At 42.3% G+C, this 26,053-nt stretch overlaps 1 protein-coding gene across 5 annotated transcripts in view; it reads left to right on the top strand.

The window, feature by feature from the left end:
• Positions 1–3,811: 3,811 nt before the first annotated feature.
• Positions 3,812–26,053, top strand: part of EPSTI1 (epithelial stromal interaction 1) — an 81,203-nt gene continuing 58,961 nt past the window's right edge. Inside the window, exons 1-4 of one of the 5 annotated variants that reach the window (XM_073345481.1) lie at positions 3,812–4,130; positions 14,746–14,804; positions 18,311–18,394; positions 24,971–25,044. In XM_073345481.1, the coding sequence (XP_073201582.1) occupies positions 3,940–4,130; positions 14,746–14,804; positions 18,311–18,394; positions 24,971–25,044 (408 nt within the window). In that variant the 5' untranslated portion in view covers positions 3,812–3,939. Of the gene's footprint in view, positions 4,131–14,745; positions 14,805–15,523; positions 15,814–18,310; positions 18,395–24,970; positions 25,045–26,053 lie in introns of those variants that run through there. The other 4 variants (XM_073345463.1, XM_073345473.1, XM_073345490.1 and 1 more) reach the window with 4 other exon arrangements.

Genomic DNA, 26,053 nt, shown 5'->3' on the forward strand with positions numbered 1-26,053 from the left:
ACCTGGATTTGTGCTGGAAATGGCCCAACTTGATGATCACTTTAGATAAACTATTACCAGCAGGACAGTGGGGTGGGAGGAGGTATTGTTTCATGGTCTCTGTGTGTATATAATGTCTTCTGCAGTTTCCGCAGTATGCATCCGATGAAGTGAGCTGTAGCTCACGAAAGCTCATGCTCAAATAAATTGGTTAGTCTCTAAGGTGCCACAAGTACTCCTTTTCTTTTTGCGAAGTTCTGCAAAGTTGTTATAGTTACCAGCCTAGAGGTTGCTCATGCCAAGTTACTGGCCAGGTAACTTGGCCATGACGGTGGAGCTGAATCTTTGTCAGATGCGCATCCGATGCTCCTGGAGGGTGGTTGCAGAGCCAGACTCAAAGTCCTTAGTCTTTAGGGTCTGTTTTTATAGGAGTTTTATTCCTATGCCAGTCTATGGAGGTGGCTTTATCATGCTGTTGCTGAATCAGTCAGCACATGGCACATCCTTGACGGCTCCGTGCTGCCAGATGTTATCTTGTTATTCGGTTCTCCCATTCTTGAGGCTGTTGTGTGGATTCCAGTCTGCACTCCGGGGGCCATCCGCTTATCTCCACTTAGTGCATTCTTCGGCCGATCGATACTGAAGTGGTAACTCTTAGGCTGGTACTCCTAACCATGCATCTTCTCACACAACATCCATTCACATGCATTCTCGAGCTTTATTTCAACATATATCTCTTCTGACTTTAACAACTCCTAGAATGTAATGAAACTGCTTAACCCCCTTACCATATAACATACATAACAAGCAGGATAAAGAACGTGAGAAGGGTGGGAGTCTCTGTGTGCTGTTCTGAGGAACAGTTGTTTTTGAAAAGTCTTATCTCTTCTGAGAACAGACTCTCTGTCCCAGATGTGCTGAGCAGTTTGGCCTTCTAATTAACATTAGTTTGGGATCTTTAAACTATATACAATTAAAAATCATATAGAAATCCTCTGGTATAATAACACTTCTTCTCTGCACATCCTTTGGTTCCTTGATTAATTTTGTTCTCAAAATCTCGATTTTGTGCCAAGTGTTCAGCTCTTCCCTCTTTTTACCCTTCCCTATTGCTATTAGTTTTACGCCCTCCTCGCTGTTCTAGCAAGCCTGTTCCTGAGAATATTGGTTCCACTTCTAATGAGGTGGAGGCCATCCAAATTATAAAGCCTGCTCTCCCCACAGAATGTGGACCAATATTCCACAAAACCTAAACCCTACACCCTATGTCATTTACCTGGAGGTTCACTTCCAGCAGTTCACTTCCAGAATCTTCTGCCCTCTGCCATCCTTCCCTCGTGGGACAGGAAGGATCTCAGAGAACATTGCTTGGACATTCTTTGTTTTCGGCATGCTTCTGAGTTCCCTGGAGTCATCTATTATCTGTGAGATATCCCGTGATACAGTGTCTTTAGCGCTTACATGAACCATCACCATATGAACCATGTCAACACTAATGTGGCAATCAGGGAGAAATGTCACAGGCCCCTAGGAAAGGAATCACCAGTTCTAGAAATATGTGACAGTTGGAGGCAGCTAGGAGCCATCAGACCAGAAGAAAGCTGTTGCCAGAAATTCAAATGACAATGTTGGGATCCTCAGACTTACGACACAATTCGTTCCTCAGAACTGCACGGTAAATCAAAATGTTGTACGTCGAAACCACTTTTCCAGTAGGAATCAATGGTATAAAGGGGGGGGGATTGGTTCCTGAACCAAGGCTTGATACACTATTTTCACCACAGTAACCCAGATTTTTGTACTAACTGAATTATAGATGACGAATGTAGCAACATCAATTTATTTATTTGGTAAATAGCATTCAAATAAACATATAAAATCACATATGCTTTGACTTTCCATTTCCAGAATTTTTTGGGGCTTCCCCGAGGGCTGGGGCCCTCGCAGATGCTTATCTGATTGGTTTCCACAGCCGGGGTAGCTTGTTGCCGGGGCGCCTTGCCGCTTGTTGTTGATTGGCTCCCAGCCCCGGGCTCGGCCAATCAGAAAGCTTGACCAGAGAAATCAGTGATTGATGTGGCTCAGCATGTGATGTGTGCTGTTCTCCCTGCCCGCTTTCATCTTAAGGGCGAAACAGGCTGTCAATTGAAAAGCGTCGTAAGGATTCCCCGTAATTGCTTCCCTATAACGGGCTGGTGTTGCTGCTACTGCTGCCCAGGAAGGGTAAAAATGGTCCTGATGCTGCAGCAGGCTGAAAGTGCCTTACTGCCGCTGGATTTCTGAAGGCCCAGTAACTCCCTGTTGTTTGTTTGTCCATAAGAGCCTATATGGCCACTAACTCCTGTTAGACAGGATGCATAGGGTGGTAGAAAGAAAGAACCGAGAAAGAATATTCCTTCTGTCCTGCTCTGTATTCCTTGTAGGATCCCTTTACACTGCAGAAACAAACAAACCTCCTCTCCCCACAACATGTTACTACTACATGGCTATGTGTCCCAGTTAGGAATCTCGATTAGTCTGGGGTGCTAGGAGAAAGCTGAATATGTATATAAGTATAGATAGTAGAAATGATGGGCCTGCAGCAAAATAGTTGCGGGATCTATCCGAATAAAGGTGTCAAATTAGACTTGTGGCTGTTTTGTTTTGTTTGTTTGGTTTTTGTACCAGATATGATGGTGTTCACATTTTTTTCCCAATTTTTTCCCCCAGTATAGTAGAAGCAACACTGGCTCTCTATTTTGGTTATACAATTTCTGTGTTTTGTGACCCAAAACTGGTAAGATCCAGCAGGATTCAGATGCTGGATCTGAGTTTCTGTGGTACTATTACACTGGGGTCTGGATTTTTAAGGTGCAGTAGCAGCTAAATATGTTCTCTGTTTAGGCAATAAAATGTGGGCTGTTAGGACCAAAACCTGGCTGAATATAGGAGAATCCACATGTTAGCACTGGATTTTTTTGACACTGTTTTATTGAATGAATTAGCATCCAGGTTTCTTTGGTGCAATCTGAGCAGCTATCTTGTTCTTTATTTAGCCAGTGGCATTTGGGAGACTGGTTCCAACTTGCAGGAATCTGGCAGAATTTGTGTGTTGGATCTAGGTTTTTCCAGCTCTGTTGCACTGGGATGTATTGGAATCCAGATTTTTTTGTTAGAATAGGAGCAGCTAAACTTGTTCTCTACTAAAGCAGTGAAATTTGTGAAGCAGGTTCCCAAAATGTTCTGGATCCAGCACATTTCTGATGCCAGACCTGAATATTTGAAGTGCTGTTGTGCAAGGTGCATAGGATCCAGATTTTATTGGTTTTGTTTTCTATTTTGTTTAAGAAGAGTGTCTACATTTGTTCTTTCTTCAGGCAGTAAAATTAGGAGGGTTGGAGCCAAACATCTGCTGGATCTATCAGGACCCAGGTATTGGATCTCGGGTACTGCAACACTGTTGAGCCACAATTTGTCAGGGGCCAGGTTTTTTTGATGCAGTAGGAAAAGTTAGACGTGTTCTCCAGTTAGGTAGTGTAATTTGCGGCATTGGGGTCAACAAGTGAAAGGGATCTAGATTTTACCCAACCCCTACTTTAGATATTTCAGATATGTTAATTCAAAGAGAGCTGAGGCTGCACAAACTGTCACCCAGCTGGGCCATTAGAATGAGAGCAGAAAAGCTTTCTATCTGTTTCAAAAAAAAAAACGCCAGTTCCCAGTTACCTTTTGTGCCCTTGTCACTCAAGTGATCAGCTTGAACTCCAGATGGAGTAGAGGTGATTGGGTGAATGAGAAGGGGAAGTGCTCCTGCACCTGTCAGAGCAGGGAGGAGCTGATTTGGGGTGGTCTTATAAGAAATTGAAACCAACTGACTGTAACTCAGCAGTTTTTTCTTTCATTTCCTGGTTCCTTGTCAAAAGTCCCTGGCTAGGCGGGATTTACAGCCTTCTTTGACAAGACAGGACACCCTTCGAGACTATGTATGGGGCAACAAGATTGGAAAAAGACAGCAGGCACAGGGTGGCTGCTACCTCCACCACCTCCTATTCTAGGGGTTATCAGGAGTGGGAGAACTCTAGGCTGACAGAGGGAGCTGGAAATCCTAGGGGGGACCTGACTTCTGCAGAAAAATTGGGGTGCCAAAAACCAACCTTGCAACAGGAGCAGCAGTAAGTAGCAACCAGTCTAGCCAAGTTTATATGTATTTACAAAATAATATTGTGAGTATTAAGTGCCAGTGTTTCACCAGACTCAGTGTGTGTATTTATATAAAGGATGTGAGTACAGAGGAAATTTTTTTTTAAAGAGTTTAGGGTCAGACTTTCAAAATGCTTGGCCCTTAACTTTTTTCTGAGAATCTGACCACTTATTTGTGCCTAAATGAGAGCTGAGCTCTTATGAAGACTCTGGAGATATGATTCAGAGATAATATTGCTGTGTGACCATGCACATGTACTTAATATGTTCATGTAAAAAACATAGGCTTTGTGTGCGTGCATTAGGTGCAGTGGGCTTACAGAATTTGGTGTGTATCTCTATTACCATCTGTTTCTAAGCAGATGGTATTACGTACATTGTGAATACGTGTATGGACTCTTAATTAGAGAAGGTCTTGAACCGGAATGTCAAAGCCAATTCTGATAATCTTTTTCACCTAAATTTAATCACAGGAGATGGATTAAAAACTGCCAGATCCAAAAAATCAACTTTGGTTCTGAGCTAGAACTGATTTCCTTATGCAGTTTGGATGCAACCCATGATGGCAGGAATTGAAGACTAGTTTGTAAATGCTTAACCCTGACAAATGTAAAGCCAAAGCCTTAACCCTGAGCTGTAGTTTAAAACTAACTGGGTTCCAGCCATCTCTAATTTTAACTTTTAGTTATTGTAACTAGATATTCTGCAGGCTGTATGCTCTGTGTATGCATATGCACCTCCTATATGTATGCTTAGCTGGGCAAAACTATTAATTACTTACATTTTTTTTCACCCAAATTTAATTATTTTTTGTTTCCAAGTTATTTCTACACTGAACACTGTTAATGATAATGTTAACTATTCTGTTGATCTTGCTGTTTTTCTTTTCTTTCAAAGTGCAGCTCGTTTAAATTAGTCCTGCTCACTAGAAACTGTTTCAGTTTCCTTTCTTTCTTTTACTGAAACTCAAGGAGGGAAAAGGGTGGAGCTAACATGGGACAACTGTGGGACAAAAGATCATAAACACTAGTTGGAAGTTTCACTTTTTATATTAATTTAATTCTCTAGTGTTGAATGCTTGAACATCTAACAAGTTGTAAAATGATCTACTCTTCGTATGTATGGGCTATTTAGTTCTGGATAACTTCACATAAGTTTTCTTCTGTTTGGGAAGATAATCATGCAGTCATGAATCTGATTAACTTCCTGCCTCTTCCAAAATTAGAAACAGGCAAGACAAAGACAGTTTGTGCCACCTTTTTTATTCTCTCTCTATTCTGGGGCTATCCAGGGATCAATTCAGCCTCTAGCATAAATTAGAATAGCCCCAAGGCTGCTCTAATTAACACACAGATAACTATGAGCTCAGGGGATTTTTCTGGCAGCTGGGAATAGCTAGAATGCAGAGGCATTCTGGCCACCTCCTTTTCTTTGCATGACAGGAACACTCCTTACACCTGGAACGTTGGGAAATCTTCTGACTGTCTTTCTAGCTCTGTACTATTAAGGAATTTGAAGAACAATCAGACCAAAGTAAAATCTGAAACTCTTTCAAACTGTTTCTGTTCCATCAGGATGCCTGACAATGAGAGGGAATCATCTGTCAGGAACTTAGCCAGCAATAGCATCTGTTCAAATTCAATTTGGAAATGAAACTCAAATGCCTGGACAAAACCCTATAGAATATCTTTGAAAGCCAAAATAGGGAAACAATTAATCAACAGGGTGACAAGAGCTTGAAAACACCTACTACTAGCTACAGTCAGTTTGTGCTTATTGGGTTGCTTGACTTCAAGTCTGTAACATGCTGTGAGGTTACATTTACTTGTAAAAGTTGATTTCCAAATTGCATGTGTTCAGAACAAACCTGAAAAAAAAGCTTATCCTGAAAAAATAAATCTGCAAAAGGTAGAAAATGAAAGTGTAGTCAAGCGACTAAGAAAGAAAAAGGTTGCAATGGCCCCTCTTGTTCAGCAACCAGCCTTGACTCTTTTTTTTTTTTATATCTGACCTTGTGTAAAAATAGTTTCCAATAAAATCCACCTTCCTAAAAAACAAACCTGCTATCATAAAATCCAAGGAGATGACATTGTACAAATGAAAACAAACATCCCTTGCCATGCAGGATGAAAAGAGAAAGGACACAGTGGAACACTTGTTTACAGAACACTTATACTTTGCATTTACAGTTTAAAAAAATCTAGTTTTTTTCAGTCTTTATGCTCAATTAAAAAAAAATCCATACAATCTGTTACCAATAGAAATCTACTTAGACAAATGGAAAATAAAACTGCAGTCTTTGTGCAATCAGATTTTAAAGGCCTGAAAATGAGTCCATTAAACTGGAGGCAAGAGGCTCTTCAAAACATTCCTGTAGACAACTGTCCTCTGTAATTGCAAGATGGTATTCAGTGAGTTCCAGAATCCTCTGAATTACACAGGTTGTTTAGGGCCTAATTCTCTACTCTATTCACAAGAAGAAAAGGAGTACTTGTGGCACCTTAGAGACTAACCAATTTATTTGAGCATAAGCTTTTGTGAGTTACAGCTCACTTCATCGGATGCATACTGTGGAAACTGCAGAAGACATTATATACACAGAGACCATGAAACAATACCTCCTCCCACCCCACTCTCCTGCTGGTAATAGCTTATCTAAAGTGATCACTCTCCTTACAATGTATATGATAATCAAGTTGGGCCATTTCCAGCACAAATCCAGGTTTTCTCACCCTCTGCCCCCCCCCACACACACACACACACAAACTCACTGTCCTGCTGGTAATAGCCCATCCAAAGTGACCACTCTCTCCAGCAGGAGAGTGAGTTTGTGTGGGTGTGGGGTGGGGTGTGAGAAAACCTGGATTTGTGCTGGAAATGGCCCACCTTGATTCTCATACACATTGTAAGGAGAGTGATCACTTTAGATAAGCTATTACCAGCAGGAGAGTGGGGTGGGAGGAGGTATTGTTTCATGGTCTCTGTGTATATAATGTCTTCTGCAGTTTCCACAGTATGCATCCGATGAAGTGAGCTGTAGCTCACGAAAGCTTATGCTCAAATAAATTGGTTAGTCTCTAAGGTGCCACAAGTACTCCTTTTCTTTTTGCGAATACAGACTAACACGGCTGCTACTCTGAAATCTATACACAAGTAAATCTTCCATCACTACACCTTTCAGGATCGCACTCATTCATAGGGTTGTCACCTTTCTAATTGTTGGTAACTGGACCCTTGAGGTCCTGCCCCTGTTCTGCTTCTTCCCCCACAAGGCCCTGCCCCCATTGCTTGCTCCTCTCCCACCCCCTTCTTATGGTTGCTTGCTGGATTGTCTCAAAGAGCCTGCCTGTAGGTAGGAGGCAACCCTGGCTCAACAGGGGCTGGTGTGGATTAATGAATGAGGGCCCTGCCCTGCGGTAACCGGACTTCTAGTTCAGATGCCATTTAAGGTTGCCAGTTCCCTTTTGGACTGCACTTTCCGGTCAAAAACCAGGAACACGGCAACCCTAATTATGGCACCCAACACAGAAGCCAAAAACCAGACTGTCTGGGTAAAACCTGGCCAGATGGCAACCCTACACTCCGTCATTATTGGCTAGTGAGTCATCTAATCCATCCCCATGTATCAGTTTCCCCAGGGAAGTGTGGAGATAAATATTTCCTTTCACTGTTGGCATTCAGATGACATCTACTGAACAGCAGAGAGCAGTTCACCATGATTTCATTTTAAGGTAATTCTCCCCTAATCTTAAACTGTGTGATAGTATAGTACAGTGGTTCTCAAACTAGGGCCGCCGCTTGTTCAGGGAAAGCCCCTGGCAGGCCGGGCTGGTTTGTTTACCTGCTGCATCCACAGGTTCGGCCGATTGTGGCTCCCACTGGCCGCGGTCCCCCACTGCTGGCCAATGGGGGCTGCAGGAACAGCAGCCAGCACATCCCTTGGCCCACGCTGCTTCCCACAGCTCCCATTGGCCTGGAGCGGCGAACTGCGGCTAGTGGGAGCTGCGATTGGCTAAACCTGTGGACGCAGCAGGTAAACAAACCAGCCCGGCCCGCCAGGGGCTTTCCCTGAACAAGCAGCGGCTCTAGTTTGAGAACCACTGGTCCAGTGGACCACCAAGCATGGTTTGTCCAAAGATGGTCCTGAACCAAACCTTGGGATCTAAGCGCCCCTCGACACGCCCAAAAGTTCAATTCTGGATCCCAGGTTTATGGCTTGGACCATAATCTCCAAATTTGGCAGCTCCCCTCTAAACTTTAGTGACTGTGGTGTATTGAAAAATGTCTTAAAATTAGAAGTTATCACTTTAGATTCTCAGGGTTTTTCCTGGCCCTGCTTGCAGGCTAGAGGTTTCCGTAAGCAAGCATGCAATCTCGGTCTTTCTACAGTCAAGGTGCAAAGAGTCAGCCAAAAGCAAGGTTGGGGAGTTGTGCATCTCTGCCTTAGGATCCAGCTTGCTTCGTTGTTCATTCCTCCCCCTTTGGTTCTTGTGTGTTAAGTTGCAACCTTCCAGTAAGTGTATTTTAGATGACCTCACTTCTCTGTTTGTATAGTGTGAACATAGCTGTGAGTCAGAGAGTTATACAGCTGAAAAGTGTATTCCGTGCCAATGTTAAGACCACAACTCTTGTTGCTGCCCCTCATGCTTTTTTTCTCCTCTCCTCTGTTTCCTCACCACCTGATCTCTTTTCCTATGTAAAAGGCTTCTCCACTCAGGGCTGAATCCTGTAGTTCTTTCTTAGGCCTCACTCAGGCAAGACACCCTAGTGACTTGGTACAAGGGCACTGCCTACCCCAAATCCTAAAAAGTTCATGCAGGAGCTAATTAACCCTGTCGTACTAGAGGGAGCAGGGGAAATATAAAGAGCTAATGACTAATGAGACAGCTGGGTGTGAGTTGGAGCCCTGCCCACTGGTTTGTATGACTGTGGAGATTATTTGTAGTTGCCACCTTTATTTTGCTACTGCTGTTTTGTTCTGTTTGGAAACTCTAGAACAGGGGTGGCCAAACTTACTGATCCTCCGAGTCACATATGACAATCTTCAGAAGTTCAAGAGCTGGGCACACCTGCCAGGGCTCAGTGCTTCTGCCCTATGGCATGGTGGTGGGGCTAAGGGCTTCAGCCCCATGCGAGGCTCCTGCTGAGGCTCGGGGCTTCATTAAGAGTGCAGCTGAAACCCTGAGCTCCAGCAGGCACCTTCAGTGGGGCTGAAGTTCTGAGCCCTGGCAGGTGTCCCCAGTGGGGCTAAGGTAGAAGACCCAAGCTCCCACATAGTGTGGTAGGTGGAAAATGGGACGGGGGGGGGGAGTTTAACTGTAAAAGAGCAGCATGTGGCTCACGAGCTGCAGTCTGGCCACCCCTGCTCTAGATGTTCCCATAAAGGGGTTCTTGGAGAAGAGACAGTGAGTGACTGTCTGTCTTTTTTTTTTATTTTGGGGCTGGGAAATCTGTGCCTCAGCAAACAACCCTCTTAGTGAAAACTCCCATTGAAATAAATTAAGACTGCAGGATTTGTCCAATGATGACGGGAGAAATTGATGAGACCCAAACCTGTAAATGGATCTATGCTGCTGGACACTTGCACCCACACAGAGCCTTGTTAACATCAGTGTGTCTGTGTACACATATCTGTTGTAAGGATTTGGACCTAGCACTGTAATTTTCAGTTATCCATTGCAACTAGCTCCATTTAATGGGAAACAGACAGCTACCGGGCAGTTGTTTACTGCTAGCATGGACCCACTTTGGAAAAATGTCTGATTTGGCAGGTTGGTGACAGCTTCATGTGTGGCTGGTGTCCACCAATGCAGCCATGTATATGTGCCTTAGGAAGTGGGATATTCTTAAACAGTGCCTGACAATTGAATGCTAAGTCCATCTGTGAGTATCCTTGAAGTTGATGATACAACTCTCCTTGACAGTGTGATCCTTTAAGTCAACTAGCCTTCGTTTTCCTTCATGCAGTATTTCATGTAAACTTTCTCTGCTGCAGCTTAAGCCCATTTTTCTGCTTCTTTCCGCTGACTAATGAGAATAAATCGTTCTTGTCCTCTTTATAGTATTCCTTTTCCATAGCTGTTGATGGTTATAATGTCTCCGTGATAGAATCATAGAATATCAGGGTTGGAAGGGACCTCAGGAGGTTATTGCTCAAATCAGGACCAGTCCCCAACTAAATCAGGACCAGTCCCCAATTAAATCAGGTTCTGTAGACTGAACCTGCCCACATCTCCTCTTCTTTTTCCAGGCCTTTAATCATTTGTGATGCTCTCCTTTGGATGCTCATGTTTCTATCTCTTACTGCAAACTGAACATCAGATGAGATCATCTAGTGCCATAGAGAGTGGAATAATTAGCTTGCAGCCATTTTGTATTGGTGCATATACTGTAGAACTGGACATACTTGCTCTTGAAATAACTGATAACATTTTAAAGAGATGCAAAAGTAACAGTTCCAATTTCATTAGCATGGCTCCATAAAGGTAGCGACAGAGTGCTCATGCTGCTGCTCGCATTGCCTCTTGCCTGGTAATGTAAGAATTTCCCAGCCAAATGGCAAAAATAACATGCAAAATTATCAATGGGCGTCATCTGGCAAAATAGGACATGTGCAACCAAAACAGTCTTATGTTGTGTAATTTAATCAAAAACTATGCACAAGGAAGCAGTGTGAAGTTTATGAAGGTCCAGGTCCTGCAAGCATTTAAAGTACAACTTCATCAGGACTATTGCATGAATAAAATACATACATAAGAGTATGTACACTTGGTGCAAATCAAACCGAACATTGCTAGTGTTTTCCTTCTTTACTTCATTTCTTCTCTATTTGAAAGTGTCCCCACTCCCACCCACACAGTCAAATACTCCACTCCCCCTCCCCCAGAATATGTGGAATTTGTCTTCACAAACTCATAAGTTGTTTCTTTATTTAAAAAGAAAATGCATTTTGGTTTCAGGCACCATACTCAGACCAATATCAAAGAAGTCAATGTTTGCTCAAAAGTAGTAGTAAGCCAAAATGTATTTTCTCTGTTTCTGTGGGGAAAAATCTCAGAAAATCCATCAAGGATTTTCAGAGCTTATTAATGGGATCTCTATCGGGGGAGGTGGAGGAGAAACACATCCTCTATAACTCTAAAGAGACATTACAAGGAAAAGTTTAAAAAAAAAATAAAACAATAGATTTTTCATTAAGCACAAAATACTTTTTTTTAATTGTTTATTTTGGAGCCTGAGTAGTAGAAAACATATTTCCTTTTTGTTCCATGCCATTTTTTTCATACTCTTTGTACTTCACATTGTGTGCACTATTGATAATTTGAAATCTTCAAAATTAGGACATTTCATTAATTTCCAGCAAGGCAATTAGGATAATTCATTTCCAAATGCAGTTACTGCAGTAGCTCAGATTCTGCTTAAACAGAAAACTGACTAGAATGTTAAATTGCTCTCTTGTAACTAGGGTTCTGAAGGCTTTGCAGGATCAGAGTGTCTGTGAGAGGATATGTCTGACACGTGGTATTGCAAACTGGCTCAAACAGAGTGAAAGAATTCCTTTCATAGAGAGGCAAAAGTAACAGTTAATGCAAAGGTCTCAAGGAAAAGGAAAAACAAATTAGAGTATGGATTTAAGCCCCGATCCTGCAATTTACAGTCTGTGAGTTGATTGCAGGGCCTGTACAGAACCTCATTAAAGAACACCTGTGGTAACTGCAGGACTGGGGACTTAGTCTTTGGTCCTGAGTTTCCACACTGACTGATTTCCAGTAAGCCTTGGGTGTCCAAAGCCACACTTTGGCTGTTCAGCTGGGTCTTCTCTAATGTTAAACAAGGCATTTTCCAACTCGCAATGGTGCACACCTGGAATTTCCTCATCAATGACCTTCCAACCCTACGCTCCTAATGTAGCCTGCATACGTAGAGTAGGTACATGCATAGGGACTTCAGTAAAGGGAGACCAAAAGGGTGTTTACCTCCCCCCTATTTTGATAGTTTAAAATAATCAAAGCACTATATGATAGACTTGAAGGAAACCAAAGCTGGTTTTGTCCCTTTCCTGCTCTGCGTCTGCCTCTCTTCTCCTTATTTTGAAGCTTTCATCTGGTTTCCAAATAAACTTCAATGATATGAAAACCCATTCAGCTTTTAACAGTCTCCTTTTTAACTGCACAGGCTTTTATGGTGCTGTTTACTTCTTTTACCTTGCCCTGATGCATTTGTTGCTGATACATATATTTGAGCCAGTAGGAATGTCAGACTAAGGAAATGATCATCTTTATGGAGATTATGTATGTTTTGGATTTGTTGACCATTCTTTCCATAGATACTTTTTAATATAGGTTTAAAAAAAAAACTGGGGATCTAAAGGAGATGAACCATAATACTGTGAAATTTCAGAGCCTTACCATATGAGAGTACATTTAAAGGCTAATTCCTATCTCTATCTGTATCCGTAACCTTTTATAGGGCTCATCACCATAGTCCCTTTCTTTCTGAAAAACAAAACTATACATAATTTTCTTTGGCAAAGTTTGGAGAGACAATACAGGAAACAAGAAGATGGCTGAAGAAGTTGACAAACTCATGAATAACATCTCAAGAGAAGAAGTAGTCTGAAATCTGGCTAGTAAAAAAAAAAGTCAAAGAGCAGATGACATTCAAGCTTAGTTGGGGGTAGGAAGTCTAAACATTTTTTAATCCAGCCAAATAAGGGAGAAGCATACAGTAATATGATCAAGAATAACAAGTTGTTGTGTTAAATAAACAAGGATAAGCTTTGTTAACTTGCCTTAAATTGATCATTAACTTAAGTGCAATACTTGAACATAACGGCCATACTGGGTCAGATCAAAGGTCCATCTAGCCCAGTATCCTGTCTTCTGACAATGGCCAATGCCAGGTGCCCCAGAGGGAATGAACAGAACAGGAGATCATCAAATGATCCATCCTCTGTTGCCCATTCCCAGCTTCTGGCAAACAGAGGCTAGGGACACTGTCCCTGCCCATCCTGGCTAATAACCATTGATGAACCTATCTTCCATGAACTTATTTAGTTCTTTTTTTGAACCCTTGTGGTGTGAACTTTTGTCTGCACAACCTTATAACACATCATGTTAGACAGATTTGTGATGGTGCAGTACATACTGCTTCCACTGAGTTTGCAGCACTCCAGTTGTTAAGGATATTTGGCTGCATGGAAAATGTTCAGTGGCTATCACAATAATAAGATAAGAAAGGATTGTATTAGCTGGCTCCATTAATGGAAGCAGCTCCATAGTTTAATTTTTTTAAATGAATCCACTTCCTAGAATAAGCGTTCAAAGAGAAATCAGTAATTAAACAGATATAAATACTTTCCTTCCCAGCCCTGGATCTCAGTGATATAGCAGCAGGCTGCTTTTTGCAGTCGAAGCTCTGTGTGATTTTTTTTTTTTTCCCCTGTCCCCTTTTCAGTTGCTTTCCTTAAGCACCTCTTGCCTCTCTCCTTCATAGTTCTCCTACTGCCAGCCTTGTTCTTCTTGCCCTTCTTGCCCTCAGTGCTCCTCTGTCCTCACCCCATTCCTTTAATGTCTCTTTAATCCCCTAGCACAACTGGGACCCATTCTGGATTGCGGGGGGGGGGGGGGGGTTCAGGCACTACTGCAAAGTAATAAATATGCCCAGAAAATTTAAAGTCCTTCATAAGCATTAAGCTTCATGACACCACAGTGATGTACTATCCCCATTTTATAGATGAAGAAACTGAGGCACGGGCCAAAGATGGACATCAATAGGTGCTTGAGAGCACTAGGCACCTTGTAGGATGGAGCCTGGGAAGAGGAATAGAACCCAGAATTGCTACTTCCCCCGCCTTCCCCATTAGACAAACGTTTGACTGATGTTCATGGACAGAATGTACTGTATAGCATTTTGTAGCAAATCTATGGACATAGTCTCCTACATCTTGAAATGAAGGAGACGTTATATCAGCAGTAAGGGTGGGACTTTCGTAAGCAGAGTTGGTCCAATGCTGCATATTTCTGAAAATCTTATTCTTGACACACATGACATACAGCATGGCTTGTGATTGAAAACATCCCTGTGTATATACCTACTGCAGAAATCATACATCCAGTTTTGTTCTAAACCTTGTAGCTATTCTTACAGAAATTCTAAAGGTCCATATTGAAGTAGAGCAGTGTCTCCCACGCTTGGGACGCCGCTTGTTCAGGGAAAGCCCCTGGCAGGCTCGGCCAGTTTGTTTACCTGTCGCGTCCACAGGTTCGGCTGATTGTGGCTCCCACTGGCCACGGTTTGCCACTCCAGGCCAATGGGGGCTGCGGGAAGTGGTGGCTGGTACATCCCTCGGCCTGCACTGCTTCCTGCAGCCCCCACTGGCCTGCCGCGGTGAACCATGGCCAGTGCAGCCCCCATTGGCCTGCAGCGGCGAGCCTGCGGACGCAGCAGGTAAACAAACCAGCCTGGCCCGCCAGGGGCTTTCCCTGAACAAGTGGCGTCCCAAGTTTGGGGAAACACTGAAATAGAGGATAGTAATGAATTCATCGGCTCATATGACAGTAATTAACAACGTTCTTTCCGTTCCAGTACAAGCGCATATGTCTTGATACCTCCAAATGAAACCAGAAGGAACAAGATACAGAAAAGTAAGTGCATTCTCTAACACTCTCAAGATGAATTTTTGTGTTTTTGTTTTTACAAAATGCAGCTTTTGTGTTTGTGCTTTATGACCCTTGCAGTTTTATCTCCGCCTTTACATTGGTTTTATGTGTGCAGCTGTGATAATAAAGCTACCACAACATAGACTCCACGGCCAGAATGGATCATTGTGATCCGTGCTTAATTTGTAATGAGGTGCTAGGACCAAACAGTTCTTTTACTTTCATAACTGATATGGCAAACCTAGAGGTGCCGGGGCTCAGCCCTGGCAAGACCCAGCAAAAATTAAGCACCGATTGTGATCACCTAGTAAAGGTGAACTCCATCACCATGCAGACTCTTCTTGTATCTGTTCTAAAATATTTTGCATGGGTAGAAAAGCCAAATTAGGAAACTAATAGTTCAACCATAGAAAGATGGGATATCTGTAAAAAATGTTCCCATTAGAAAGGTGGTGTCATAGCCGTTCAAACAAAGTTCTACAAGACACATTCAGAATTAACTTGATGCCCCTCCTAAAGTTCATAACCCTCCTCCTCTTTTCCCTTCCCCCCACCCCCAGGTGTCGAGTTTAGGTTTGAAGATCAAATTTTGAGTATTGTTTAGCTATCCATGGTCAAGTTAATCTTTCTCTAATGCCAATATTGGCATAGTATACCTATTGCATGTTTATATGGTTAAACTGGTCACGTGTACTGTTTTTCAGGGAGAAAATGTCCATTTATAGAATGTGCTTAACAAATTCTCTAAGTACAACTACACAATGCAAGGCATCTTACCTCCAATGGCTTGATATTTGAACAGCACAGAATATCTACATCAACAATCTCAACTCTAACTCAGACATGCAACAATTGGAGAACAACCGGCTCAATTGGAATTATTTAATGAGAGATTAGTACAACATTATGCAGAAAGAAATAGATACATTACCACGCCTGTGTTGTCAGACCAAGAAGTGGCTCTGTGTCTCTCCTTTACTGTATCTGGAGAGAGGTGCAGTTCTCATTCCCCAACTATGTTCCCTTACCAGTGTTGTCATATAGGGTTTTAGGCAAAGAAACCCTCTTTGCCAAAATAAACAGATGTTCTGATATCACTGCTATGCATTCTCAGTTTACCTGACTTATGTGTGAAGGCATGATTATTTACAGCTGAAAGGAGCAATAATTCTTCAAGATAATGTCTTTCAGTGAGTCCTTCTGACCCCACAATCGTTGTTTTCTGTTGGGGAATCAACAGGGAAGATCTACAGTAACAATCATCCCTCACTAGTTTCCCAAGCTTATATGTGCTTATGTAAGCTATATGTGCATAAGTTTATAAATATGTGTATATTAAAGAGGGGGTTTCCAAGAATATCTGGAGTTTTATAGACATGAAGGCACTACAAATTACTAAATACAGCCTAACACACACAATTCCCGATTAGCGTTCCTTATCGGTGAAGGACCAGTGTTCTTGGCCTTAGATTCAGACATTCTCTTTGTTGAATATAGATTCTAAGGAATAGTTAATATATAAATGACTCAAATATACAGAAAGAACTAAAAGGTTTAATATTTACTAACAGATACTAAACCCCTTGAGCTTCAATAGGTTCTTGTAGACATTTGCTGCCTCCCCAAATCAGGTCTAATATCTAAAGTTTCCCTCCATGTTGAAGGATGCAGTGAAATGCACCAAGCCCTTAAAAAAATTGCAGTAGCCCATTTTACTGAAAATTTGGCATATAAAATAAAATCATATACATTTTAAAAAAAAGAGAACACCACAAAATCCAGGAATCAAAAGAACTGTGTACATAAATTCCTTGGTAACAAGCTCAGAGATGCAAGTGATTTACATAATTTTATAAATGCACACAAGCCTCAAAATGTTTACAGGGTATACAGTAAACATTCTTTTAGATGGCAATCTAAAGTATTCTTTCATTGTAAAAGTTCATATTGGCTGGCTTAAATATTTTTGTTTAGCCACTGCTAGTAAATAATGAATACGCATTCTGGACAGAAAAGATTAGGAGTAAATTAAGGAGTTTTATTTGGCAGGAACTGGAAGATTTTTCATAATTTTTGTTCTTATATTTGGGAGTAACTCTGCACTGTAACTCTTCACCAATATCTTTCATAATGTCAGACAACTACCAGGGCCGGGTAGGAGCAGTGGGTCAGCACTGTGTGGTTTGAAACCCTTTGGAGAGTGGTTAATTTTAATTTCTTAAATTTAAGACTCTGTGGTTGATCCAGGGCTCACTTTACCTCACTCCTGGAGTAAGCTGGTGTGGGCCTGTGGTGTTCTCCTCTAGAAAGAAAGTGAATCCTGGCATCTGTTCCATTACCATCCTTAGGTCCAGGAGGGAAACAATTCAGAGGAGCGAGAATCAGCCCAGGCAGACACAATGCTGCTGTCATGGTGGTAGTTGTGTTTGTGTTGTGACAACAAAACGCTAGGGCCCCAGTCCAGCAGAAAACTTTTGAGTGCAATGCACATGCTTAAAGCTCTGCAAGCGCCTTGCTGGATTGGGGCCAAGATGGTTTACAGACAAGGAAAATGACAAGCGGGGGAATTCTTCCCAGTGCTAGTGGAGAGTGGCATGGGTGACTAAGGCCTTGTTGTCACTAGAGAAGAAGGTAGGTCTGAACATACGTTCAGCAGAACACATTTCACCCTACTGTGTAGGCAGTCTGAGAGTGGAGGTTTTATTTTCCCTTTACTAAAGCTGGCAAGAGTCAGACTGGCCCCTGGAGCAGGTTAGAACAGCCCAAGTACCACCCTAGATTGTGTCCCCTGTTGCCATAGTCCCCATGCAGAGGAGAATTGCCAAGATGCAGAACTGCCACAATCCCCACCCCATCTTCTCTAGCCTGCTCCTGCCCTGCCCTGCTCGGTAGGGGTGCCATAACTCTGCACGTCACAGGAAGGTCTGCTGGGCTGGGGAACTAATGGGAGGGCAGTGCAGCTAGTTTCCATAGACCAAAAATGGCTGCAGCGAAGAGATTAACTTTCTTGATGGTCCCACAGCCTATAATATCCATAGAGAAGAGATGAATGCAGGGAAGGGAAAGAACAAAAAGCAGCATGAGTGAGCAGTAACAGTTGGCACGTGTCTTGGGAGTTCTATGCATTTATTTATATAATTTTAAATAGGTAACTTGCTGGTATTATCGGGGAGAGCTACCAGCCAGGAACTACCATGACTATAGTCTATATATCTATAGTAGCCAGCCCTGCTTAAGACAACAATAATAGGATTTGAACTCAAGGCTTTCAGAGATGAAAGCAGTCCCCTAGCTAGTAGCTGGCGCCATAGGCTCATTAATCTTTCATATGGACCAGCCATTAGTGTAGCTTGAACTATGTTTGTGGAGAATAGAGTCGACCTGCCCCTGAGTGCACATAGTTTTTAATGTGATGTAATTTAACAGTAGTATAAGTTCCTTACAGTAGTGGCTCTTATTTCTGTATGCTGATTGTTTTCTTTTTGATTTAGTTGCCAACAAAGAACTGGAGAACTTGGAGAGGTGGAAGGAACAGCACCGGCCGGGACCAATTAACCTGAAACCACAGAAACTGGGTAAGGAAATAGAAGTGAGCTGACTCGGTGGATTATAAAAAAAACAAAAAAAAACCAAATAATGGTTAAAATGTTAGCGATAATAGCTACTCTTGGTGGGATTTTAATGAACTTGACTATGAAGAAGTTCCTAAAACATAAATACATAGCTTTCGCCTTCATGAAATTTCATCTGACTGGTGCAGAAAACCCTGTAAAACATTATCACTTACATATTTTGAATAGTTATTTAGGCAATGGAAGAACAACTTGAAGAAAACACAGTGAGTGACTTGGCTGAGAGCACTGGAAACTGTAACATGAAAATTATAACCACAAAAATAGACACAAATATAAAAGTAAGTGCAGCATTAGGCCGGAATTTAAAAATGGCTTCCTTTTTTAAGGTGAATTCTAACAATAAGGGGATGGGGGAAATGGTTAACCAGTATGTCTGACTTGCTGTTTTTCTAAACTCTTCTGGCTCTACTCAGCTGGTTGCACCCCAGACTGGACTTTCAGAAGAGGGCATGAAACTACTTGCATCCTCTTCCTAAAGTACATTATGTGGTGCCCTAATCACTGGTGTTTACAATGAAACTAAAGTGGGAGATCACTTTTTTCAAGTTTCGGGGCGGATGGCCAATAGGTCAATGAATCAAACTGTGAGTGTGGGTTGTAATTTCTAAACTGCAGATCATATCAACTTTTGCTCAAGGAAGGAACATAAAGTATTTTGTAAATGATTCATTTTGGCTACCAAAAATCATTCAGAGCAGCCACATTTTTGTGAAAGATGATCAAAAGGTTTAGGAAAAGTGACCTATGAGGAAATGTTAAAGAAACTGGGCGTGTTTAGTCTTGAAGAGAAGACTGGGCAGGAGGGGACCTGATAAGTCTTCAGATACGTTAGATATAAAAAGGATGATGATCAATTGTTCTTGTTGTCCTCTGAAGGCCTCTGAAGGTTTGGAATTTCTTTGGTACTTTGGTAAGTACTTTGGTACTTTCCAAAGGAATTACAGGAAACATTCTAACAATAAGGGTAGTTAAGCTCTGGAATAAGTTTCCAAGGGAATCCCCATCCTTGGAAGTTCTTAAGAACTAGTTTGACAAAAACCTGTCAGACATGGTGTAGGTTTACTTGGTCCTACCTCAGCACAGGGGGCTGGACTTGATCATTGCTTGAGGTTCCTTCCAGTTCTACATTTCTATAAAATTTGGGATCCACGTTGCTGCAATTTTGCTGTCTATGTACGAAGGTAGGCAAAGAGTTAAGGTGGCTTTTTGCCTACCCTCATGCATAGACAGACTGTATTGATGAAGTTGAAACCTCATTCACAAACCAGCCTTTGTAGTTGTGCTTTGTTTTTAAATAAGAACAGTATAACTGAAAAACAGTACATGCAACTGGAGTGAAATCTTTCTTTCAAGCAATCTTGAAAGGGGTAGAATACAGGGCTAAGGAGGTATATGGAAGGCAAAAGTGAACTGCAGGGTTTGAAAAACTTACAAGATATTTAGGAACTGAAGGTCTAAACTTGTTAGCTCAAGACTGAATGAATGCTTTAGATCAGGGGCGGGCAAACTTTTTGGCCTGAGGGCCACATGTGTTTCCAAATTGTATGGAGGGCCAGTTAAGGGGAGGCTGTGTCTCCCCAAACAGCCAGGCGTGGCCTGGCCCCTGCCTCCTATCTGACGACAGCACCCCCGGGACTCCTACCCCATCCACCACCCCCTGTCCCCTGCCGCCCCATCTAACCCCACCTCCTCCTTCCTGACTGCCCTGCCCCTATCCACATCCCTGCCCTCTGACCACCACCCCCAACTCCTCTGCCCTCTATCCAACCCCTCCTGCTCCCTGCCCCCTTACTGCACTGCCCAGAGCACCGGGTCAGGCTGCAGCTCTGCAACTGTGCTACCCGGCTGCCCAGAGCGTTGCGCCGGCAGCGCGCTGAGGCTGCGGGGGGGAAGAGTCTGGGGACTAGCCTCCTGGGCCGGGAGCTCAGGGGCTGGGCAGGAGGGTCCCATGGACCAGATGTGGCCTGCGGGCTGTAGTTTGCCCTCCTCTGCTTTCGATGGAAGAGTGGCGGTGGAATGTTGCAGAAGTGAAAAGCCCACCCCTCCCCCATCTTCTGGGGAGGAAGGTGCTGGGCTTCCTGTCCTAAGGCACCCGCTTCCATATCAACCACTAGCTAGTGGGTGTTTAACTTTGAAAGTGCATTTCCCAGCTGCTGGAAAGGAAAAGGAACTGTCGCTCTCTTGTCCTGGCTTGGTGTGTTGTGGGGGAAGGGTTCACTGTCTGCATCCTAGCTGCTGAACAGAGAGAGTTCTCCTCCACTCTGCCTCTCTCCTAACATCTGTGTGGGAGAGTCCTCCTCCCCTCTGGATAAACAATCAGCAACAGGCTTTCACTAGCCTATCTGAAATGATTCTGAATGTGGCTTGTCCTTGTTGATAATTCCTGTCAAACCATGTTCCTCCCTGTTTCAGCAGCTCCTATTGCCAGTGGGCAACTTTGGTAGTGTAGACAAGGCTAGCAAGGTGTTAATTCTGACTGGGGAAGCCTCCACCTTCTTTATCATCCAGAAGGACATGGACTCGGGGGTCCTTTTAATCAAGGCACGTTTTAGTCAGGGCTATGTGCTTCCTTGTGCATGGAGATACCTAATGACCACGGATAAGAACTTGGTTCAAAGGGTATATGGTGACAGTTCTACAGAAATAGATGACTTAATCCTCCTGAGATGCATATCTCTGCCATGGAAAACTTCCCAGTGGTTAGGAGGCAAATGGTTTGTTTTTTTTTCCTTCAAGTTCTGGTGAACTTTGCATTCTGCCCCCTTATTAGCTCACATCTGTTAATACTAATGTTGCCTTCATGTGCATTTTCTTGAAATGGCTCAAGTTACACCCTTGGAAAAGAGCAAGAACTTCAGAGCTTACGGCAGGAGAAAAAGGAATCCTAGAATATCACGGTTGGAAGAGACCTCAGGAGGTCATCTAGTCCAACCCCTTGCTCAAAGCAGGACCAATCCCCAATTAAATCATCCCAGCCAGGGCTTTGTCAAGCCTGACCTTAAAAACCTCTAAGGAAGAAGATTCTACCACCTCCCTAGGTAACACATTCCAGTGTTTCACCACCCTCCTAGTGAAAAAGTTTTTCCTAATATCCAACCTAAACCTCCCCCACTGCAACTTGAGACCATTACTCCTCGTTCTGTCATCTGCTACCACTGAACAGTCTAGATCCATCTTCTTTGGAACCCCCTTTCAGGTGGTTGAAAGCAGCTATCAAATCCCCCCTCATTCTTCTCTTCTGCAGACTAAACAATCCCAGTTCCCTCAGCCTCTCCTCATAAGTCATGTGTTCCAGTCCCCTAATCATTTTTGTTGCCCTCCGCTGGACATTTTCCAATTTTTTCCACATTCTTCTTGTAGTGTGGGGCCCAAAACTGGACACAGTACTCCAGATGAGGCCTCACCAATGTCAAATAGAGGGGAACAGTCACATCTCTCGATCTGCTGGCAAAGCCCCTACTTATACATCCCAAAATGCCATTGGTCGTCTTGGCAAAAATGGCACACTGTTGACTCATCTCCAGCTTCTTGTCCACTGTCACCCCTAGGTCCTTTTCTGCAGAACTGCTGCCTAGCCATTCAGTCCCTAGTCTGTAGTGGTGCATGGGATTCTTCCGTCCTAAGTGCAGGCCTCTGCACTTGTCCTTGTTGAACCTCATCAGATTTCTTTTGGCCCAACCCTCTAATTTGTCTAGGTCCCTCTGTATCCTATCCCTACCCTCCAGCGTATCTACCTCTCCTCCCAGTTTAGTGTCATTTGCAAACTTGCTGAGGGTGCAATCCACACCATCCTCCAGATCATTAATGAAGATATTGAACAAAACCGCCTGAGGACCGACCCCTGGGGTATTCTGCTTGATACCAGCTGCCAACTAGACCTGGAGCCATTGATCACTAATGTGAATGAAACTAAAGAGCTGTTGGTGTGTGTTCTCAACTCCATAAAGTGAGTGGAATGACTAAGAGGGAGCCTCAGAGCTTCCGTCAGAGGAATCAGAATTGTGGGAAATGCACAGTAATTAACACAGATTAAAAGGCAGATTCACTTCATTGGGGACTTCACATCTGATATGTATCTACAGTGAAAAGAAATAACAGGCTTCTGACATGTAGAAACTTCAGCATTTGAGGAGGCTACATCAACAGTTAGTGCTGGTACTTTCCAAATTGAAGCAAATACATATGGATGACCGGTGAGAAATGTCCACTATATTCAATATCTGGCATTAAGAACTTTAGCTCTATACTGGCTCATGTGGGCTTAAGAGGGCCAGCAGAGGCTTGAAGAAAGATTCCCAATGGCATTTTTAATGGTACAATTAAATAGGCTTATTAGATCGCAAATTCTTTTAATGCCTCTTCTCTGAGAGTGACTCTTTTTAGAGAGACTGTATTTTTAGTGTCCAAATCCTCAGATTTCCTCAAACTGAAGTTCTACAATTGCTTGGCTACCTTGATTAAATACTGTAAGAATTCCAAATCTGCACTATTTCTGTGACTGGCAGACATCCAGCCTTTCTGGGACTACATAATTTCAGGTACCATAGAGAACAAACAAATAAACTTGAGTTCCATACTTTCCCTGAGATAATAGAACTCTAAGCAATAAATTAGCGTAAGTTTATAAAGAACAAATCCTGCCTGACAACCGTCATTGTTGTTTTTTTATATATATATAAAGTGAATATAAAATGTAACACATTTTTGATTTGACTAAAACATTTGATATACTGCTTCAAAAAATCTTATTTAAAAAATTAATTAAAGTTGTCTTGGATATGAGCCCTGTTGAATGGATTGAAAACTGGCTGGCAGGCTGTAAGCAAAGGGTAATGATGAACTGCAATATATTGAGTAGTGGCTGATGTCCAGTGGTGTGCCTCCGTTGGAGATTGATTATGCACATGGATTTAATTAACATCAGGAGCTGGAGCTGATGTTAAATTTGCAGATGACACTAAAAGGCAAAGTGTTGGCAATACCAGGGGGGGGGGGGAAATAATACACAGGGCTCCAGAGAGGCTAGAAAAGGGTTCAGGAAGTAACACAAAAATGCTCAACCTGGAAAAATTATTTATAGTACCGACTGTGTGCTGATTATAGTGCCAATAGTAGGTATATTGTCTTGCATACTACATAGTCCCATTGATTCCTAGGGGGACTACACAGGTGTGTAAAGTTAAGCCTCAGGGTGTCCGCACAGACTAGGAAGGTAATAGTTCTGTATGTAGCACTCATGCAACTAGCTTTTGTAGTTTTGGGTACCTCTGTAATGACAAAGATGTTGACCAACAGGAAGGAATGCAGAGAAGAAAAATAGAAATAATTATGCAAAAAGGAAGACTTGTGGCACCTTAGAGACTAACACATTTATTTGAGCATAAGCTTTTGTGAGCTACAGCTCACTTCATCGGATGCATTCAGTGGAAAATACAATGGGGAGTGCATCCGATGAAGTGAGCTGTAGCTCACAAAAGCTTATGCTCAAATAAATGTGTTAGTCTCTAAGGTGCCACTAGTCCTCCTTTTCTTTTTGCGAATACAGACTAACACGGCTGCTACTCTGAAACCTGTCAGAAATAATTATGGAGCTGCAATTAAAGGAATTAGCTTGTCCAAACAACAAAGGGAGACCCGATTGCCTTCTATAAATGGAGGGAACATCATGGAAAAGAGGAATTGTTCAGAGTAGCCTAGCACAAGAACTGAGAATAATGAGATTTAAATCAATTCACTTCTTTCTCCATGCCCTGCCATGAGAGTGAAGATCTATTGGGTCCCTCTTGCTGTCCTGTTCTAGAGTTTACAGATTCATGGCTAGAGGCTGGGTGCTCTCAATGGAGGACCCATGCCTCGGAAAACTATACTTCCTACTATTTGAACCTTGGTTTGTAAGGCTAAGATGCAGGTGAGGCTTGTGTTTTCAATCAGGTTTTTGATTGCTTTAAAAATTGAGTGTTGTTTTCCCCCTTGCTAATAAAGAGCAAATTCTGTGTTTTCACTGATGTTAGGTGCTTTGATGGTTAGGGGCCATCCAATTAGAAACCTCAATAAAATTTTCTATCAATTTTGGAAAAGTATTTTTGTGAAATACTTTTTTTTTTTTTTTTTTGGACCAAATCTAGCACCAACATACAATTTTTTGAATAAACTGAGCAAAAGAAAATTTAGGATGACCATCAGGAAATTAATCTAGAAAGTAAGACACTGTTAAACCATGAAATAGTCTCTCAAGTAAAATGATGAACCCTCGTAACTTCAGTCATTTACCAGTAAAAAGGACAATACAATGAAGAATATTCTGCAAATAACAATCCTGTGCTGGAGAAAAACTGACATTAGAAAAAGAGATGGGCAAAAAGTTAAAATAGGCCTCTTCAATCTCTCATTTTTATCAGCATGATTATGAAAATATTCTCATGTATGCCTAATGTATTTATTATATTAGTATCTCTTGTTGCTGACAACTTGGGCATAACATTTTCTAACATGCAGAATGCAATTTGTATTTTCTAGGTGGAACAGAATCCGAGGCTGAAGCTAGGCAAAGACAACACATCAGACTCTTGCAATCTAAATATCAGCAAAAGGTCAGGAGGAATACATGTGATTTTTTTAGTTTAATTTACGAAATACTGTTTTTGTTGTTTTTTTTCTTTCCCCCTCTGAGGCCCACCATTCCATGTGGCTGTAAAATGAACTCCCAGTTATTTGACAAAAGAAATAGAAGTCATGAGACTTCAAAAGAGACAAAGAAAAGGTGGAGTTGAAAGACTTCTCTGTAATGTAGGAAATGAGAAGACTGCTATATAAGTGTGTGTAAACAATGTTGCAGATCACCTTTAAAATAATGAGGTTAATGATAATGCCACCGAAGTTGCCCTTCATATTTTCAACATGCTACATAAACAGTAACTAGTCAATCAACACACCAACCCACCTCTGAGGGCTGTAAGTATTATCCTCATTATTAAGAGCATACACGCTTGTAAAGGTCAGTCATAAGGACGGCAATACTGGGTCAGACCAAAGGTCCATCTCACCAAGTATCCTGTCTTCTGACAGTGGCCAATTCCAGATGCCCCAGAGGGAATGAACAGAACACATCATCATCAAGTGATCCATCCGCTGTCACACGTTCCCAGCTTCTGGCAAACAGAGGCTCAACACACCCTCCCTGCCCATCTTGGATAATAGCCATCGATGGACCTATCCTCCATGAATTTATCTAGTTCTTTTTTGAACCCTGTTATAGTCTTGGCCCTCACAACATCCTCTGGCAAGGAGTTCCAAAGGTTGACTGTACGTTGTATGAAAAAATACTTGTTTATTTTAAACCTGCTGCCTATTTCATTTGGTGGCCCCTACTTCTTGTGTTATGAGGAGTAAATAACACTTCCTTGTTTACTCTCTCCACACCAACCATGACTTTATAGACCTCTATCCTATCCCCCTTAGTCATCTCTTTTCCAAGCTGAAAAGTCCCAGTCTTTCTTCCTACGGAAGCTGTTCCATACCCCTAATCATTTTTGTTGCCCTTTCTTGAACCTTTTCCAATTCCAATATATCTTTTTTTGAGATGGGGTGACCACATCTGCA

The sequence above is a fragment of the Lepidochelys kempii genome, chromosome 1 (assembly GCF_965140265.1).
Source record: "Lepidochelys kempii isolate rLepKem1 chromosome 1, rLepKem1.hap2, whole genome shotgun sequence".
NCBI lineage: Eukaryota > Metazoa > Chordata > Testudines > Cheloniidae > Lepidochelys > Lepidochelys kempii.